This window comes from Neolamprologus multifasciatus, chromosome 1 (assembly GCF_963576455.1).
Source record: "Neolamprologus multifasciatus chromosome 1, fNeoMul1.2, whole genome shotgun sequence".
Taxonomy (NCBI): Eukaryota; Metazoa; Chordata; class Actinopteri; order Cichliformes; family Cichlidae; genus Neolamprologus; species Neolamprologus multifasciatus.
In genome coordinates, this window is record NC_140439.1 from 4316674 (window position 1) to 4335668 (window position 18995).

General features: G+C 39.9%; 2 protein-coding genes and 1 long non-coding RNA gene across 4 annotated transcripts in view; 1 reads left to right on the forward strand and 2 right to left on the reverse strand.

Moving 5' to 3' along the window:
- Positions 1–951: 951 nt before the first annotated feature.
- LOC146525156 (uncharacterized) lies at positions 952–3902 on the reverse strand. Its single transcript, XR_014873496.1, has 2 exons — positions 2842–3902; positions 952–2640 (listed from the first exon to the last, which is right to left on the reverse strand). It is a non-coding gene; the product is annotated as an uncharacterized LOC146525156 (long non-coding RNA).
- Positions 3903–3966: 64 nt separating this feature from the next.
- tipin (timeless interacting protein) lies at positions 3967–17439 on the forward strand. 2 transcript variants are annotated; one of them, XM_085155228.1, is made up of 8 exons: positions 3967–4083; positions 6225–6372; positions 6617–6707; positions 9124–9199; positions 9523–9645; positions 9732–9795; positions 10621–10836; positions 16385–17439. In XM_085155228.1, the coding sequence occupies exons 2-8, from the start codon at positions 6237–6239 to the stop codon at positions 16624–16626; spliced, it is 948 nt and encodes a 315-aa protein (XP_085011354.1). In that variant the 5' UTR covers positions 3967–4083; positions 6225–6236; the 3' UTR covers positions 16627–17439. The 2 variants fall into 2 exon arrangements, with proteins under 2 accessions (XP_085011354.1, XP_085011274.1); XM_085155148.1 differs by lacking the exon at positions 3967–4083 and adding an exon at positions 4440–4457.
- The window catches only part of dis3l (DIS3 like exosome 3'-5' exoribonuclease), a 49239-nt gene continuing 42704 nt past the window's right edge, over positions 12461–18995 (reverse strand). Inside the window, exon 18 of the mRNA XM_085154546.1 lies at positions 12461–18489. Coding sequence (XP_085010672.1) covers positions 18172–18489 — 318 coding nt within the window. The 3' untranslated portion in view covers positions 12461–18171. The remainder of the gene's footprint in view (positions 18490–18995) is intronic.

Genomic DNA, 18995 nt, shown 5'->3' on the forward strand with positions numbered 1-18995 from the left:
AGAACTGATCCTAGATTCGCCCCTCGGTGAAAGTCATCAGGCCATATAGGGCTTTGGAGCGTGATGTCACGGGGTGGGCGTGGAAAGGATTTTGGCCTGACCCTATGGGATCAGAACGATGCCACCTTGAAACGAAACCGAAAAAAATATTGAAACCGAAAAAAAATATTGTCATTGAAATAAATGTACTCAAAAATCTTGTATTGAAACCGAAAAAAAAATTGATAGTGAAAAACAATTAATTGAAACTGTAATTCTTTTGTTTTCGCTTACAATTTTTTTTTTCGGTTTCAATCCATTTTTCGGTTTCAATCCATTTTTTTTCGGTTTCAAACCATTTTTCAGTTTCAATCTGCTGGCACTGTTTTGGCATCCGGGTGCGCGCTGGGAGGGGGGCGGGGATTCCGGCCCGCATATATTTGCATACATTATAGAGGCCACTAGTGCTGACCAAGCTGCCATCTTTCTCTCTTTCAATGGCTGCTTCAATTTCAGCTTGACCCTCCAAACCGCAAGTAAGTAATCATTTTTTGTCATCTTTCCTTGCTGTCCCACTGGACTGGACATTAGTTTAGTTTTTTTTAGCTACATCTGGTGAAGTTGTGGTAAAGTGCTGGTATTAGCCTATTTGTCGTAGCAAGCTAGCCTGAAGCTAATATTTGCTATATTTAGGTACACCCGTGTCTCCTTAGGAGTTGGAGGCCGGTGTTTTAGGAACGGCACAAGATCTCATCAACAGGCAGTGTTGGGCAGTAACGCAATACATGCACCGGCGTTACGTATTTAAAATACAAAATATGAGTAAATGTATCCGTTACTGTTCAATAGGTGATATTGAGAACACAGTTAGTTTGTTGAAATAAATGGATTACATGGCGGTATTTTCCTTTTTCATATGTTAGGCTATGGTCTCTCTATTTTTGGTAATTCCACGCCGGTGGAAACCCAAACAAAATGATTTAATATGAAGGCAATAGCAGAGTGTTACAGGCATCGCCCTAAACAATGTAGCCTCATGGGCAGTGTAGTCTGTGCTGCAGGGAGAATGGACTGCCATACCCGTTATGTGTCTGTGAGCGAGGGAGGGAGAAAAAGGAAAAGTATGAGCTGTCACTGAGCAGAAACGGGAGCTGGAAGCATGTAAATATAATAATAACCACTGCAGCCAAAAAGAGTGCCCGATGAGCCCAGCTGTAAGAAAGCTGTTAAGACTGGACTGTACACTGTGTTCCTGTTTTCCTCCGAAACAATAAGCAGCCTTTCAACGCCTCTCTCTCTCACTAGCAAAGTTGACCCAGACAACAAAGTAAAGCTAGTTTTCAGCTACGAGCCCGACATGATGTATTAGCCAGAGGTCCCTTTACTACGGTTCGGAGCCGCTGACCTGTTTTATATATGCACTGAATAGTTTTCTACACGAGATCGCTGCAAAAAGTGCAGCCTTACCTAATGTCCACCTACTGTTACTCATTTATATTAAGATTTTAACATCTAGTTGGTATTGGTATGGCGAGTAGCCTTCAGTAAGAGTAATAAATCACACAGCAATAGTACATTCATGTAGTTGTAAAGTATTCAGAATACATTACTTCTATAATCTTTGGTGGAATACATTTTAAAATTAACCTTCCCAACACTGTCAACAGGTTAGCACCTCATACCACAGTGCACCAAAAGCAGTCTCATGAGCGCTGGAAAGGACAAGCCCAGAGCCCAAAACAGACAGTGCAGGAGATGACAAGGTTAGTAATTGTATGGTGAAAATTATACTTCTAGTTATCTTGATTGGCAAAAGAAAAGTAAATACAAAATCTGCTTCTCACATATAGGGCATTTCCAAGATTTTTTTTTTTCAAAACTAATTCAATTTCTTTCATTACAGCTGTCCTGTGCCAGATGTTCTGTTGCCCCACAGTGAGAGGCATCATTTCAGAAACACCAGGAAGACTGAAACTCATCGCCGGGATCAAGCAGGGCTCGTGATCTTCACCAGCAGCTCCCTCACAAGAAGGATAAACCCAGCATTTCATGAACACTGATGGAGACCTTTGCTTTGTGTAATGTTAGAAGTACTCAGATAATCCTCAGAGGCTCTGGACTTTTACATAATATCATAGCTTTAAGTCCTGTAGAAAGTTAAATATATGTTGTGCTCTCTGGTTACTCTGGTATGAATGACTCTGAACTACTTTATGATAAATAACACACTATTGTCAAAAAACAGTGAAAGAATTCCTGATCAAGTTTTTAGTTCAAATACAAGTAACAACCTTTGACTTTAATCAGGTTTTATTTAATTGTGTCAGAGAAAACATCATGTGCCCTTCATGTAGCTGAGTACATTCAGTGTTTAAAACAGAAGTTGTGCAGGTCTGAGATCAGCAGTTTTCTGAAACACCAAACTGAGGTACTGTTAATGCTGATGTATAGTGACACAGTTACATGAGTGATTAATCCTTTTGACTTTGTCTTTAAATTTATCAATAAAACAGCTGCAGCTTTCACTGACAGCACATGTGGTACTTTAACCTTTGTACTGTTTTCTTCAGTTAATTTTGGAGTTACTACAAAGATTTAAGATATAAGATGATCTGTCTGCTGTCACTGGGTGGTGCTGAGGTCTGAATCTGAGGACGGCTCCTGTAATCACAAACAGAACAGAATCATCACAAACTGAAATATAAAGATTATCTCTCAAATCTGAAATAGAGCTGATCCTTCTCTGTCCTCACACACTCGGGATCTGAAGTTGTCCAGTCCTACAGTTCTGCCGACAGCTGTTTATTTTTTATTTGTTTTAAAGGCCTTATATACTAACACATTTTCTAATATCATGTTTACCTTTGAGTTGTTGATGCTTAATAAATGGACATCTGCAAAGATGAGATGATGGAGCAGGTTTCAGTCAAGGTTCAGTCTGCTGCTGCATCCTGGTCACAACATACAGAGGTGTTATCAGCTCAGTATTGAACAAGAAATATTAATGTTTCAAATTATTTGTCCTAAAGGATGCAAGCTGTACAGAGTACTGCACATGTGACTTTGTGAACATAATTCATTAAAAATAATTAGGACAGTTTTTTAACCTGAATATTTGTAACAAGCTGAGTAAAAAAAAATGCTAAAAAAATAATCAGAGGAAAAATGTAACATTTTAACTTAAGCTGACAAGCGGAAGTAGCTGGTTTCAGTACATAAGTATAGGGCTTTGCTATTTAATTCGTAGCTATTGACTAATGAGGGGTTACTGAAGTTCCAGGTTTTTAAAAGTTGGCGTTAATGTCGTTCCACATGTGGAAAGCGACAGAAAACATGCTGCTGTTTGCACATATTTAATAATCAGCTCTGCACAGGAGCAGAAGCAGAGTCCAGCCTGTTGCTCTTACAGTATAATACTCATATAAAAGTACAGTAACCGTGGTTAGTCACTGAGCAGCCTGGTGCGTTTCTCTTGATTTCTTTAGTCAGGGTAAATTCATTCACCTGCACGGGTTAGCTAAACGAACTTTACAAAACAAGTTTCCCCAACAGCCAAGTGCTCATCTTAGCTAGCTAGGTCCGTAGCTAGGTCCTTAAGGACCTAAATTACGGATTAGTTTACAAACACATTTAACTTACCAAAAATAGTGCGGTGGGGTCTCAGGTCCTCCTGTCCGGTAGTCCAATTTACTGAAGAAGAATTTACCTCAGGCTGTCACTTTGAAATAGTCGGTAATGTAAACGCTGGACCTCTCAGCATCTGCCATTCCCGAACAGACACGTGCAAGTTTGTCCGTGACCGCAGCCGCGTCGTCAGTGTTTTCTCCAGTCATTGGTCAGCATTATAATATATGCAAATACATGCAAATACATTCGGGGTCTAAGCGCAAGCGACGAAGGAGCGAAGGCACACACACATTTTTAAGGCGAAATAGTTTGACAGACTTTTCCATTTGGTGGCGCTAACGCACCATTTTGCTGTTTGCTGACCGCTAATAACAACCACGAGGAAGGAGACGCTCATTCGTTCCTGTGGAGGGAAAAAAGGCGCATCGCAGTGGCTGAAGTTGAAAGTTGTGTTTCTCTGTCGACTGCTCATAACAGGTATGACAATAAAGTTTCATTTTAAACAGAGCTGCTGTTTCATTTACTTATCACACTTTAGAGTTCCTTCATCTGACAGCAGTTAGCTTACATTATTCATAACTTACCCAAAGTCTCAGTTTGGTTCTGTCTGAACTGTAGCCGCTAACATAACCGTGTCCTGCTGCGGCTCTGACCGTGAAATCCTGCAGAGTCGAGTGGGAGCTCTTTGGGTTTGGGTCAGATCAGCAGCTTGTTTAGTTTGCCACCTTCCTGTAGCTGCGAGCTACTGACGTGTCCGCTTCACGGACGATCCCATTAAGGGCCCAGACGAAGTGATATCTGCCCGATATCCGCGCTCTCTATTTATTAATAAAAGTCAAACTTCATTAATGGTAAGTGACAGAGATCAGATGGGTTCTTGCTGGTTTGTATCCACAGGAGGATACAAACAGTCCACAAACGTTGTGCTTCTGCTTGTAGTCACCGTGCACACATGTTGTGTTTAATTGTGTCAGTGTTCATTTTTAAACACGTTGTTTATGTATACATCAAGATTAATGTTCCAAACAAATGACACGATACAGCAAATACATACATAGACATATGCAGCAAAATGAATCTGAGAAGATGTTTAACTTCTAAATGTTTAAATTGTTTGTTTGTTTGTTTTATATCGTTCACAGTCTGTCAGTTTGTCATTCCCTGTTATTCCTGCTGAGTAATCACTCAAATAAAGTGACACAACATGACCGTGGGTCTGATTTGTTCAGTAGTCCACTGGAGACGTGTACCCTGTTCTTTGAACTTCAATACTGGACAGAAAATCGTCTCCTTCAAAGACAAAGGGTAGCATTAGAATGAACAGCAAAACAATGTAGAAGATTTTCTTTTCTTGTGTGTGTGCTGTGTCACATCATTTTGGCTCAAAAGAGTTTACTTTATTGCTGTGTTTGTTTTTGCTATTTTATTACTATATCTATATTTGTATTGTACAGCACTTTGGTCTACCAGGTGTGTTTTTAAAGTGCTATAGAAATGATGATGTTTACTGAACAGCTGAAAGACCTTAAAACAAACCTGTTACTTTAATGATATTTCTGTGGTTCTACAGAGTCCAAAAAAGTATCACAGTAATAATTCATCCAAATTGTAACTTTTAAATGTCATTATCAGCCCGAAGGTTCTCAACCAGTGCTGATAGAATGTAAATATATACAAATCTATAAATTGTATTATGTATATAATAGGGGTGGGGAAAAATCGATACTGTGTAGTATGGTGATATTTTGTTTGCTAATAATGTATGGATACAGGGACAGCAGAAATCGATATTTTGTTACAAAAAGGTTTTTGTGCTCTGACTTCAGAGCATGTTGATCCTTTTTCTGAGCAAGAATCCTGACATTCCTTCACTGTCCAAATGTGTTTAACTTGTTTATGGCAGCAATAAACATGACAGTTTACTTATTTTAATTTAAGACATGTTTTATTTTAATTAAGTTTAAAACTTTTTTATTTAATGTAAAATTATATTTTGTTTTAATTTACTTTCAAATTCTTCAGTTGCTGAAGGGGCTGCATAGTTTTCATAAATTGCATAGTTCAGAATAGCTATAATTGTACCAGATGGTTGATTCAGTTAAGTTGGACTAGACTGTAATACAAACCGTTCAGTTTGTCAACAATAAAACTGAAATGAGAGAAAGACTGAGTGTGAGACTTTGATATTAGATAAATGAATATTGATAAAGTTTACCTTTATGTACAGAATCTGAATATCGCAAAATATTTTTAAAAATTGCAATAATATCGTATCATGCGTTAAGTATTGTGATAATATCGTATCGTGGGATGTATGGTGATTCCCACCTCTATTATATAACTGTGAAACAAACATAATGGACCATTAATGTATCATAATAGTACATTTCAGAATTCGGGGTATAATTCCAGGTGTGATGAGTCTGTACAGCTCCTCCTGTTGAGCTAAAAAAAAAGTAAATGCCAGTTTTTTAGGTTTTCATGTTGATGTTGTAACACAGTAAAGAATTACTCTCACAGAAATAAATGTCATTTTTTCAAATTGCAGTTAAATTCATGTAACTTGATGCTGATGCTGTTGACGACTGGGGCTCACACGTCTTTTACTTTGTCTCCAGGACCGACTCACCATGGTTGACCCACAGGAAAACAGCCCGCATGACATTCCCGACTATGACGGCATAGAGGACGAAGCTTTCCCCCCACTCCCACCACCACACTCCCCAGGCCGGGGAGGCCAGGAGGAAGGAGACCCTTTTGCAGATGGTAGATGCTGCTGTGCTCTTACAGGATTACTATGATGTGATGATTCAGAACTTTGTATGTGAGGAGAAAGATTTTAAATTCATGGTTTAATGAAGAATCACATAGAAAAATAAGATTCATACTGTTCAAACCAACACATTTCTTCTGTAATCTATAATTTGTCTGGATTTAAAGATAAGCTTGAAGTTATCACGCTGCCAACAGAATGAGTTAGAAACACTGTTGTCATGTGTTTTCAATGCAGGAGATGAAGGTGAGGTATCACAGCTGGCTGATGTCCCTACTGCTAAAAGAAGAGGCGTGAAGAGACCCCAACCCAAGCTGGACTCCCACAGGTAGCAAAGACATTTTCTATTACGACAGAGGGTCGAAATGCATTAAAATGCGCATTTAAATAGGAATTTGATGTCATCTTGTGTGAGCTGGGACACAAGGAGGCCAAAATCATCGATTGACGTGTGCAGACTATCAGTGTTGCAGCCAGGTTGAACACACCAGTCTGTGACTGCACTGGTTTTATCACCATTTGAATAATAATCGTGCACAGAGGCTCAGAGACGCACTGACACACAGAGTTGTTGCAAATGTTTGAAACTTAAGTTTGTGGAAAGAACTTTGCACAAAAAAAGTGATGTGATGTTATCTGAGTGGTGACACCTGTCGTTCAGCAGAGTACTGCAGCGTCTTCTTACGCTTTAGCGGCGGGTACAGATGACTGCATCTGTGTGATGATGGTGCAGCTTCACTCTGCCAGTCATTTAAAGAAGAAAGACTAATACCACTGTTGTTTTCATCATTTGGATGGGCAAAATTCCCAGTCAGAGCGTTGGAGACATCCCTGGATGTGTGTGAGAAAGATGGATGCCCTGGTTATGCCACACATGAAAAGCAGAGCTGGTGCTGCTGGATTACAGCCCCAGTCCAGAAGCAACAGGTTTTCTTCAGACTCAGATTCAGATTATCTTTGCTGGACCTCCCATCACATTTCAGCGTGCCCTGAGTATAGCATGATGAAAACTGTGCTGTAACTGCCTTTAGTGTGTTTAGTATTAGTTGTTTCCAGTCTCTGTGCACCTATAGTGTGAACCTGGTTAGTATTGCCAACAATAAGTCAGGATCGTTCCCAGTGGTCTCCCAGTGGTCTCCCAGTGGCACTCCTCTGTTACTGTTCTGTTCACAATGTTCCTGGACAGAACTAAGTTATACTAAATCAAAGGATGTTAATTAAGCTTTTAAGTAAGAACGTCGATTATACTTTGGATAAAACTTGCAAGCTGTATTAAAGAAAAACATAGATTTTTATTTTATAAAATATTCAAATTAATTGCAACTTTGCTATATATATATATATATATATATATATATATATATATATATATATATTAGGGATTCACCGATACCAATACTGGTATCAGGTATCGGGGCCGATACTGTAAAATGTGTGTGTACTTGTAAAAGTTAACCGATACCATGAACCGATACTAACTTATTTCATTAATCAGAGGGTGGCTTGTCATTTCTGTTGTAGTTTTTTAGATTGGCCACTAGGGGGACATTCCACGCTAAACAGGCACAGGGTTAGGCGAGTGAGACTGGCAGCTCCAGATAAAAAAAGAGAAACTGGAGGCTGCTGTAGCTAGGCTAAACAAAATGTCAGCAGTGTGGAACAGCCAACTTTAACTCATGTTTTGGAAAAGCGAAGAAAAATGTCAAGAGAAAATCCACGGGCAGTTAAAATAACAGAGGCTCGATTCATTTTATCGCTCTGGATGACCAGCCAATGCCGGTCGTGGAAAACATAGGATTGAACCGTCTTCTCAGCATACTCGAGCTGCGATATGAAATTCCCAGCCGCCCACACATCAGGGAGATAATGGTGCCAAAACTTTCTGAACTGGTAAAGACAAGCAGTGTGTGTGCGATGTCAGTCCTTGGTTTAACGGCACAGTGGACTGATGATCCACGGGCAGATGAGGAGTTCGTCAATGCCAAATACTTTCTTATTTTGTTTGTTTGTTTACAATATGGACACTCTGCAATAATTTAAAAGTTTATTTTATTCTCAAACCTAATTTGTATTTATTTTATTCCAAACAGAAGTGTTTATTTATTATTCTGAAAGCTCGGGACAGTGCCAATAGTTCAGTGATATTTTGTTAAATTACAATGTGGAGACTCTGCAATAATTTAACAGAAGTGCTTATTTTTCACTTGAAATTTTTTTTGTGGTCATTTTTATTAAGATATTATTTTTTATCGGCAGAGAATAAAATAAAACCTGTCTTCCAATTCATTGTGTGTGTGTGTGTGTGTGGTAGAAGTATCGGTTTTTGTACTCTGTATCTGCAAGTACTCAGATCCAAGTATCGGTATCGTATCGGTTTGAAAAAATTGGCATCGTTGCATCCCTAATATATATATATTTTTAGATGGAGAAATGTGACTATTTCTCATTATGCTGCCTTATGTACAAACAGGTGGCAAAAGAAAGGTTGTGGACACCCTGAAAACCAAACACCCTACCTCCCCAACAAGCTACTGCCTACTGAACATGGTGCATTAAAGGCATTGATATTTCCATTCAGAGGGTCTGTCTGTGTTGGCCCTGTGACAGGTTGGCGACCTGGCTGCTGGGATAGGCTTCAGCCATCCACGATCCTGAATTGGATAAGCCAAATATGCCTGGATGTGCTGCTAACCCTGCTTGTAATCCATTAATGGTTTAACTTAGTCTTAATATTTTTTTCCCAGGCTGGTATCAGATCGAGGGCTTCCAGCTCTGGGCACTCTCTTTGACAATATCCAGTTCAAAGGCAAAGGACACGAGGTAGGATATGATAACATCTGTCCCACCAATTAGCAGATGTGAATGAACATTGGTTTTTGAGCTGAATCTGTTTGGCCTGTCAGATTTGAAATAGATGTCCTAAATTTGGTTTGAGACTAAAAGGTCAAAAGTTTCTCTTTCTGTCGTGGTCAAAAATGAGTGAGGTGAACCAAAGGTTGGTTATACCAAATTAAGATGTCATTTTTAATAAGTCTTTTGTTCCAATGACTGGAAGTCATTTTTTAGTGGGAAGAAGAAACGTCCTATCACACACAGCCCTCTTTCATATCACTACTCGCTGTTTTTGATGTTGGCCCCATTAGGCTGCAGACCTGCGGCTGCTGATGCAGAAGATGGAGAACTGGGCTCACAGGTTGTACCCCAAATTGCAATTTGAAGATTTTATTGACAAAGTGGAAAGGCTCGGCAGCAAAAAGGAAGTGCAGGTGAGAGGAAGCAGTAGAATATTTCCTCTAAGCGTGTGGGATTCCTAATGTTCACAATTTGTAATTTTTTCCTCCTCCTTTTATAGACGTGTCTTAAACGAATACGACTGGACATGCCCCTGACACATGAAGATTTCACAAGTACAGATGGTAAGAAAAAAAATCATTACTGATGGGGATACGGTGGATTAGGCCTGTGCGATATGACCAAAATCTCATCTCCCGATATAAGAATTCTATCGTCCGATAACGATATAAATCACAAAAATGTAGCATTTTCTGTAAATTCTGTGAATCTCGTGCAGCTCGACTTGTGTGAAGTGTTTCCAGCTGTGCGTCATGTAGCTGGAGTCGAGTGTTTTAACCGATGCATGAAACGATACATTTTTAGACATAAGTTGTAACGGCCGCCGTTTTCTTTGTATTTATTACACGGCGTGCTGCGGGGAAAAGCCTGTTCTAACGTTTGAGTCTAAGGTTTATTTTTTAGCACCTGGCGTCTCTTTTTACTTCTCATCTGTAAACAGTCTCCATACTCGTTCACGTGATTCAGTTTACTTTGAAAAGTCTCAACAGGATCTTGAGCTTTATTGTGAAAGGTTTATGTGGAAAATAAACAAGCGGACACGCGATGGTCTTACCGTCGTTGTTGCTAACGACAACACATAAAAACAGGCGCTTGTCCGTCCGTAGTGTGGTTATATTAAATATAAGAGAAAGAGAACTTTAAGAAATGAATATAGCCACTACAGTGACCATCAAAACCATGAAAAAATATTACCGTAAACAGTTTATTTTGCGACACCACGAAACAAACGATAGCGTAAAATGAAACAGACGTTTTTATATCGTCAAACCGTATTTATCGTTATATCGAACAGCGCTACGGTGGATTCACACCTGCAGGTGCACACAGGAAATACTTGCCATATTCCACAGGACTTAATTATCAGCATTGCTTGAAATTGTGTTCAGGTGCTGGTGACGAAGAGGTACAACGTGAACTGGAAACATTCGGGGATCCTGATCTATTCAGCAGAGAGAGCTTCATTAATGCTCCCCAAGGGCAGATTGCCGAAGCCCTCGCTCCCCCACCGACTCCCTCTCTGACCGAAGAGCAGCAGAAACGCATCGAGCTGAACAGACAGCGAGCTCTGGAAAAGAGGCTCGCACGCCAGCAGCAGCAAACTGGTAAGAATGGCAAAAATGTATCAAACAGGTGGGACACAATGTAACAGAAATAATGAATCTGCTACAAAACATCCAGTGAAGGTTCATAAAGATCATCTAGCTTTATTGGTGTATTGACTTTATATGAAAATACAAAAAGCAAAACATTGAATATGTCATATTGTATCATATGAACTTGAGTGACGTCCCATTCACGACGTCCGCCTGTGCAGCTGTAACAGCTTCAACTCTTCTGGGAGTTTATGACCATTTGTCAGGTCAGACACTGATGTTGAAGGCCTGGCTCAAAGTCTCTGCTTTAATTCATCCCAGTGGTGTTCTGGTCAGGACTCCCATGCCAGAGTTCATGTCTTTGTGGAGCTTGCTTTGTGTACTGGTGCCCAGTCATGCTGGAACAGGAAGAAGCCATCCCCAAACTGTTCCCATAAAGTCGGGAGCCAAAATGTCTTTGAATGCTGAAGCATTAAGAGTTCCTTTCACTGGAACGAAGAGACTGAGCCCAACTTCTGAAAAACAACCCCACACCGAAATCCCCCTGCCACCAAACCTGGAGCTCTGTTGTCCTGGCAACTGCTAAGTTCAGACTTGTCTATCGGCTTTCCAGATCGAGAACTGTGATCCGTCACTCCATAGAAAGCATCTCTCCTGTTCTAGAGTCCAGTGGCGGCGTGCTTTACACCGCTGTGTCCCATGCTTTGCGTTGCACTCTGTGATGTAAGGCTTGGACTACAGCTGCTCGGCCATGGAAATGGATTCCACGAAGCTCTCTGTGCACTGTTCTGTAGCTAATCTGGAGACCACGTGAAGTTTGGAGCGATTGCCTCAGTATCCACTGACCCCCACTCTGGGATTTTACGTGATCCACCACTTCATGGCTGAGTTGCTGTCGTTCCACTTAGTAGCAGCAGTCTGCATGCCTAGGTGCTTGATTCTATACAGCTGTGAAAGTTACTGGATCACCTGAATTCAATGATTTGGATGATGAGTGGTGAGTGAATACTCCTTACACTATAGTGAAGTGGATATAGTGTATATATCCACCAGAAACCCTGAAGGTCATCACAGTAGTGACGAGTTCCCGTATTGCACAGTTCGTCCAAACCACCAGAGATTCCTCACATTAGTGTGGAGTTTGGTAATAAAAGGCAAAGCATGTAGAAAACATTGATTTCTTTACTGCCTATCTGGTGTCAGCTTCAATTAGGCGTAGTATTTTTGTTTTTGCCTTACACTTGTGATCCAAACTGTTTTGACTTCCTCTTTAGTTAAAACGGAGCCAGCTGTCTGCGATCTATTGTCTACAAGTCTTTAACAGTGACAGTAAATCGTTCTTCAGGGTCCTCATTTACCACAGAAATGATGTAATGGGATTTAAATGAGACCCATAGAAAAGAAAATGACCTGTTGATCGCTCTCTATTATCAGCCTTCACCCAGAAAAATGTGTTTACAATCTATAACACTAGATGGTGATATGAGACCATTTCCATTTTATTACCCGAGCATGATTTACTCATCGACTTTAAACTTTCAGATTTTAGTTATTAGTCCTCCTTAAGGGGAGCCAATCCACCCGTTCTACCTTAAATTGAAAATCTGTTTTTAACCCCCCCCCCCCCCCCCTCTTTTTCTGTCCAGTATAGAAACTAAACAGCTGACATTGTTCGGGTAGTGTAGCTTCCAGAGATCTGAAGTTAACGTGAACTCTGGAGGGCAGTCAAAAGCTTAATTTTTTTTATAATGCAACATACTATTATTTACATACATACATATTATTTTAATAAGCAGTTTCAGGGTTCGTGCTGTTTTAATGAGTGTTTGATGGAAAACGACACTGAAGGAATTTGTACTCTTGAGTCACACGACAGGTGAGTCCTAGTAAATAATTTTTGAGTATGTGTACATAACACAGGCTAATGTTTAAAACTATTATTATTATTATACCCACAGTCAAATAAATCTGATACATTAAGGATGCCTGCTTTACGCCACTGTAACCAGTCAACCGATGTCCCTCCAATTAAAATTCTTTTATTCCCCCATAAGGTTGCCGAAGGTGATTTAATAAAGTCCCAGCGACCTGCCCTATGTAGTTTACAGCACAATGTCTTCGCATTTGCAATTATAGGATGGGTAGTTTTATGACTGGTATCAAACAGCTCCCTCCAAGGAGAAATACCGCCATTAACTTCCATCTCTATATGGGACCAGATGGGTTTAACTGGTGCAGTAGGTAACCAAGCTCTAAGTTCATCACCCAATAATACCATTGGAAATTAGGCAATGAAAAACCTCCTTGTTTTGCACTCGCTTGAAGTTTCTTAATACTTAAACGATGCGGTGAGCTACCCCAAAGAAACTGCCGGATCAAAAAGTCTAGATCTTTGAAATACTTATCTGGAATGTGTAATGGAATATTAGATAAAATATAAAAGATCATGGGTGCAGTCATCATCTTAATACAACTAATTTTACCCCATATTGTGAGACGCACTCTGGACCATCCACCAAATCCCATTTTTATTCTTTCAAACATTGGCTCCATATTTGCTCGAACCATCTTAGTGTAATCCGAGGTAATTTGTATCCCCAAATGCCTCAAACCATTCACGGACCACTGAAACTCCCACTGTTTAAATAAAGTATGGGGGCAGTGTCCTGACATAGGCATTGCCTCTGATTTATCCTAGTTGACGCGATACCCTGAAAGCAGCGTAAAGCTTTCTATACATTCTAATAGGGCTGGAATTGACTTCCCAGGCTGGGTCATAAGTAACAACATATCATCTGCATACAACAGAAGCTTATGTTGACTATTACCCATCGAAATTCCAAATATATTTACATTATTTCTCAGTTTTTGTGCCAGAGGCTCTATAGCAATTACAAAAAGCCCGGGGCTAAGGGGACAGCCCTGTCTTGTGGATCTCTGTAAAAGGAATAGGTCTGATATGAGCCCATTCGTCAATACTCGCGCTGAAGGCGAATCATATAATATCTTTATCCAGCTGATAAAATTATCACCAAAACTAACTTTTCTAATGTCTTAAACAGATAATCCCACTCAACACAATCAAAAGCTTTTGCAGCATCGAGCGACAGGGCCACTGTTGGATATACTGAATCATATACATCATTTTGCAAATTAACCAACTGCCTAATATTATCTGAACCATAGTGATTTGGAACAAAACCAGATTGGTCTGCATTAATTATTTTCGCCATTACTACGTTTAATCGACCAGCTAAGACCTTTGCCATTCTTTGGTCAGAATTCAGCAAAGATATGAGGCGGTAACCACTTGGGTCTAAAGGGTCTTTCCCAGTTTTAAGAATAAATGTTATAAGTCCAGAGTGCATTGACTGAGGTAATGAGCCTACTTTGAACGCCTCATTATAAACATCGAGCAACAGGAGACTTAACATATCCTCAAATGCTCTATAGGAATCCAATGGTAACCCATCTAATCCTGGAGCTTTATTAAGTGGCATACTGTTAATTGTGCGGGTAATCTCCACTGTAATTGGAGCATCTATAATCTGCTGGTCAGTAGTAGAAAGCTGTGGCAGGTTTAAATCAGTAAAGAATGCTTCGAATTTCTGTTCATCTAAACTACCTCGTGTAGAATAAAGATTATTGTAAAAGGCCCTGAATCCATCATTTATATGTCTAATAGAAGTTGAAATACCCCCATCTGATTGTCGTATGCCTGCGATATGGTTCATACTGTCTTTCTGTTTAAGACGGTATGCTAATAAACGACTCGGCTTTTCTCCCATTTCTCAATATGCTTCATTAATGCGAAATAAAGCGTATTCTGCCTTTCTGTTGTACAGTACATTCAACGTATATTTAACAATTTTATTCAACCTAACCTGTCCTCTCGATTATTTGTCTGTTTGTAAAATTGTATTTCATCTCTTATCAATTTAATAAACCCAGAGTCTTTAATTAAGGACACATTTAAACGCCGTCTGCGGCTTTGAGGAATCTGTAAAATATTTCCAAGACATAGAAAAATTGGCGCATGATCCGAGAATACCATATTACCAATACTTGAATCTATAGAGTTATTCACTAAGGCTGCAGAAATAAGAAAGTAGTCGATTCTAGTATAAACATTATGAGGCGGAGAGTAAAAGGAATATTCCCTGCCTTCTGGATGCATTGTCCGCCAAATATCATTCAGACCTAAATCTGAGGTCATCTGCCTTATGGCAACTACAGATTTACTCTCTGTGCCTCTCCTAGGAAGTGATCTATCGAAGTCTTGATCCAGTATTTGATTAAAATCTCCTCCTACCACTATTTGTGCACCTTCTAATTCCAAAAGATACTGTGACAGGTTATGAAAAAAGGCGGATATGTCCGCATTAGGTGCATAGATATTACATAAAATTATTGGTGTGTCCAGTAGTTGTCCATAAACCAATATAAATCTACCTTCCTTATCTGTTATTACTTTTGTTTCAGTAAAGCTAACTGCTTTATGAATCAGAACCAACACTGCCCTACTTTTACCAGTTCCAGGACTGGAAAAGACTTACCCAGGAACATTTAAGTTTTAAGGCTTCTGACTTACACATGTGCGTTTCTTGAATAAAGGCTATATCAACTCTTGATAACTTTAAATATATTAATATTTTCTTCCTCTTAATCCCGTTATTCAACCCCTTAACATTCCAGCTGGCTATTTTGAAATCTGTCTATCCATGTTACAATGTGGAATTCCATATAATACTCCAATTCATAAATATATCCATTGTAGAGGGTGGTTTTATGTGAAGATAAACCAATTTATAAATACAAGGATTCAAAATAAATAGAAACAAACTGAAAACAGCTCCAGCAAAACTCCAGCCAGAAAAAAGGAAAAAACAAAAAGCTCTGACCTCGTGTTATAACCGATTAAACGTGATCTCCTCCCTTTTCCCCATTTTTGGTGGTGTGGGTGCTTCACTAGTTACAGTAACAAACATCTGTCTCCTGTTTTTGTGTCACGTAGGAAAGAAGCATCAATATCTGATGAGCAGACTTATTCATTTGTGCAGATTTCTTGTTTTGTGTGGTTGTTTGTTCCAAGTGGAGATGAGCATCTCTAACAAGTTGATTTGTTCACATGTGCACATCTTCATTTTTGAGAGAAATGTGTTTTTTGAGTTTGTACACTATATGCATATAAGACAAACATTTCCTTTTTCAGTATTTTTGTGTGGTGCATTTTTCTCTGTTTTAACAAAAGAGGAACAAAGAACATTTAAGTCAACCTAAGATTTGTTTTAATTTTTACATGGTCTTACTGAGGTGATGCAAAGTGAAACATGCATTCTTTTTTTTGGTAATGTGCTGGAAAAGCTTGATAATGGACCTTGAATGTGCTTAAATTTGACCCTGAACAATGAGTTTGAACCCTGCAGTTTACTGTTTCATTTTTCATTCTCTCAGCTTCTCAGATGTGATGTTTTTCCTGTCTTTTATAAATCGTAGTAGACTGAGTGTGTCTGTGTTGACTGAAACCATCACTGTTTCTAATTCTCAACCCTTTCAGGCCCTTCAGACTCTCAAACTGCTGACATGTTAGGAGACAAACCTCCAGCTGCGTCCTCACCAAATGTCATCAACGGTCCTACCGATGGAGATGAAACTGTAGAAGATCCCGACCTCGAGCCTACCAACAACACCTCCACGCAACAAACCAGCCCGCTTCCCCCCAAAGACTCTGAGCCCGCTGAGGCTGAGACCGGCCTCAGCCCTGAGCAACAACTCAACGACTGTGTAGGAGGGGATTAAAGTTCATGTGCAGCAGTTTCTGCTGAAAAGCTTCGGCAGTGAGCAGATTTAAAGGTTTCCCAGTTTTCGTGCTCATTCGAGTGATGTTGTGCATTTCTGGTGGTTTTTATCTTGATCACATGTTCCTACTGTGACGTCAGCTTTGGATTAGCAAAGACATTTATATTTATAATCAATGGAAATAAATGTTTCTCTTATTTTAAAAGTCCAAATCCTCAACGTATTTACGATGTGTTGGTATTTAGATGTTACAGAAAAATATGTGAACAGCTGATCCACAGATCCAGCTCGGATGTTTCTTCTTTCTCCAGTTTCACTATTGGCAGACTTTTGGTTGCAAACATGTTTCTATATAAGAGCTCTATGTCTGTAACCCAGTGTGTCGTATGTGAGCTGTCAACTGACCATCACCCTCTTCCATTAAGTGCTCGTTCAATTATGAACAGTTCTTTCTTAAGCTTGGTTTGTTCTAGGCGACTGCAGGGACATGAAAACACCATTTTTAATTACAGGCCGCTGCACACATATTGAAATTATGTTCATTTCATATTTCTGTTGGTAGTTCTAGAAAACAATCTTAAAATCCACAAACCAAAAAACAGTTCTGATTATTTACCAGTTCAAACAATAAAAATGTCCTTAAAATGTTGGTGTTGGTGTTTTCTATACAGGCTCTTGATATACAAACTATAAGATAAATACATCCTAGTTTTATACATCACTTCCAACACAACCAACCTCAGGTGTGTTCATTACTCTACGGGTTTATTTTAAAGTCTCTAATGATGAGTGACATGGTCACATGACTGTGGCCCTCTGCAAAAAGTACTTGAAGTTTTATCAGAGTCCGGTGACAGTCCGGTGACCTGTCCAGGGCGTATCCCGTCTCTCACCCTATGACAGCTGGGACAGATTCCAGGACGTGCAGAAGAAAATGGACGAGTGGACGTTTCATCATCTCCAGAACAATACTCTGGGTTTTGTATGAAGTGGTCACAGATGGTACAATATGTGTGAACTCACCAAAAATGGTTCTATAACACAAGACATTTAATTTCTACAAGACATTGATCCCACTAGTGAGATCTTGAGATCACTGCTGCTGAGAGAAAAGCCGTTTGTTACCAGACTTCTTTAACCTGCTGTAGTTTGACTAGTTGCCTGCAGGATTGAACCACATTTGCAGTTGGTACTAGGTCTTGTCAAACTAACTGCTGACACTTCACTGGCATTAACACGTTTAACAACCAAGTTTAACTTGATGTGATTTTAAAAACGAACTTTTACAAAACGTCTCCACTGATTCGGTTTGACTCTGGTTTCTAAAAAGATCGCGGGACATGTTTTTACTTAATATTGTGTTTGTGTTTGCTTTCCTGTGACGTCACTCACTCGTGTGGTTTGTCCACACACAACCTGAAGCTACGAGAATGAGCTGGATTACTCAGTGGAGTGATTTTCAATGATCACTGTTCTGTTAGCGCACAGCGTGCAGTTCTCACAAGCGACTGCTTGACTTGGAGCTAAAGCTGGGCTACAGCGTTTCTATGCTGTTGTTGCCGGGAGGCGTGAAGCCGTTTCCAGATCCGTCAGAGCCAACTCTCTGATTTCTTCCAGAACAGAGTACAGACTGGGAGTTTTGCTCTGACGAAACTCTCTTTCCTCTTTGGAGAGTTTGGGGCGCCGGGCTGTCTTCTCCTGAGCCAGCGCCTCTTCCTTCTGACGCACCACCTCTTTGACCAGCTGACTGCGGCCCTGAGGGCTGGGCTGCTGGCACTTGGCACTGTGGTGAGGCTTGTTGCTGATGACCTCGAGGTTTAGACGGTCAGCGTGGCAAGTTGAAGAGTGGACAGAAATACGAACCTGAAGAGAGCAGAGAGCGTAAGTCGCAGTATTCCTCAGTTAATCAATGCACAGTAATGGTAGCTACTGAAAACAGTCTAATGGAGTGCTATACAATGACAGGTAATATATAACAGCAGTCCTCTCAGCACTGTGGCAAAGAAGCATCACAGCTAAGTAGACAGTGGTGTAGAGTGGAGAAGTTTCCACAGAGCTTCCTACTGTGCCACAATTTTGTTCATAAACAGGATAAATTGGATACGTATGTGTAGAGCTATATTTATAGTTCTATATTTAACATGGGAAAGATGGTAAATGGCCTGGTATAGAGCACTGAAAGCATTTTATACAACATGTAACAAACGTTCATCCATCCGTACACGAACTTTCTTTACTGGGCTTTCATTCACACGACGTGGAGACTGGAGCAGAGGGGGGAGAAAAACATTCATTAACACTGTGACCTCGGTCAAGTGTCACAGTGAGGTCGTTGTTTTGTTGATTTGTTTTTTGAATATCATCATCAT

What these genes read in the sequence shown, in the direction of transcription:
- tipin (XM_085155148.1), top strand. An exon ending in AGGAGACCCTTTTGCAGATG is followed by an intron (nt 6,373 to 6,616) that starts GTAGATGCTGCT and finishes TTTTCAATGCAG; the next exon opens with GAGATGAAGGTGAGGTATCA. An exon ending in TCAAAGGCAAAGGACACGAG is followed by an intron (nt 9,200 to 9,522) that starts GTAGGATATGAT and finishes TGGCCCCATTAG; the next exon opens with GCTGCAGACCTGCGGCTGCT.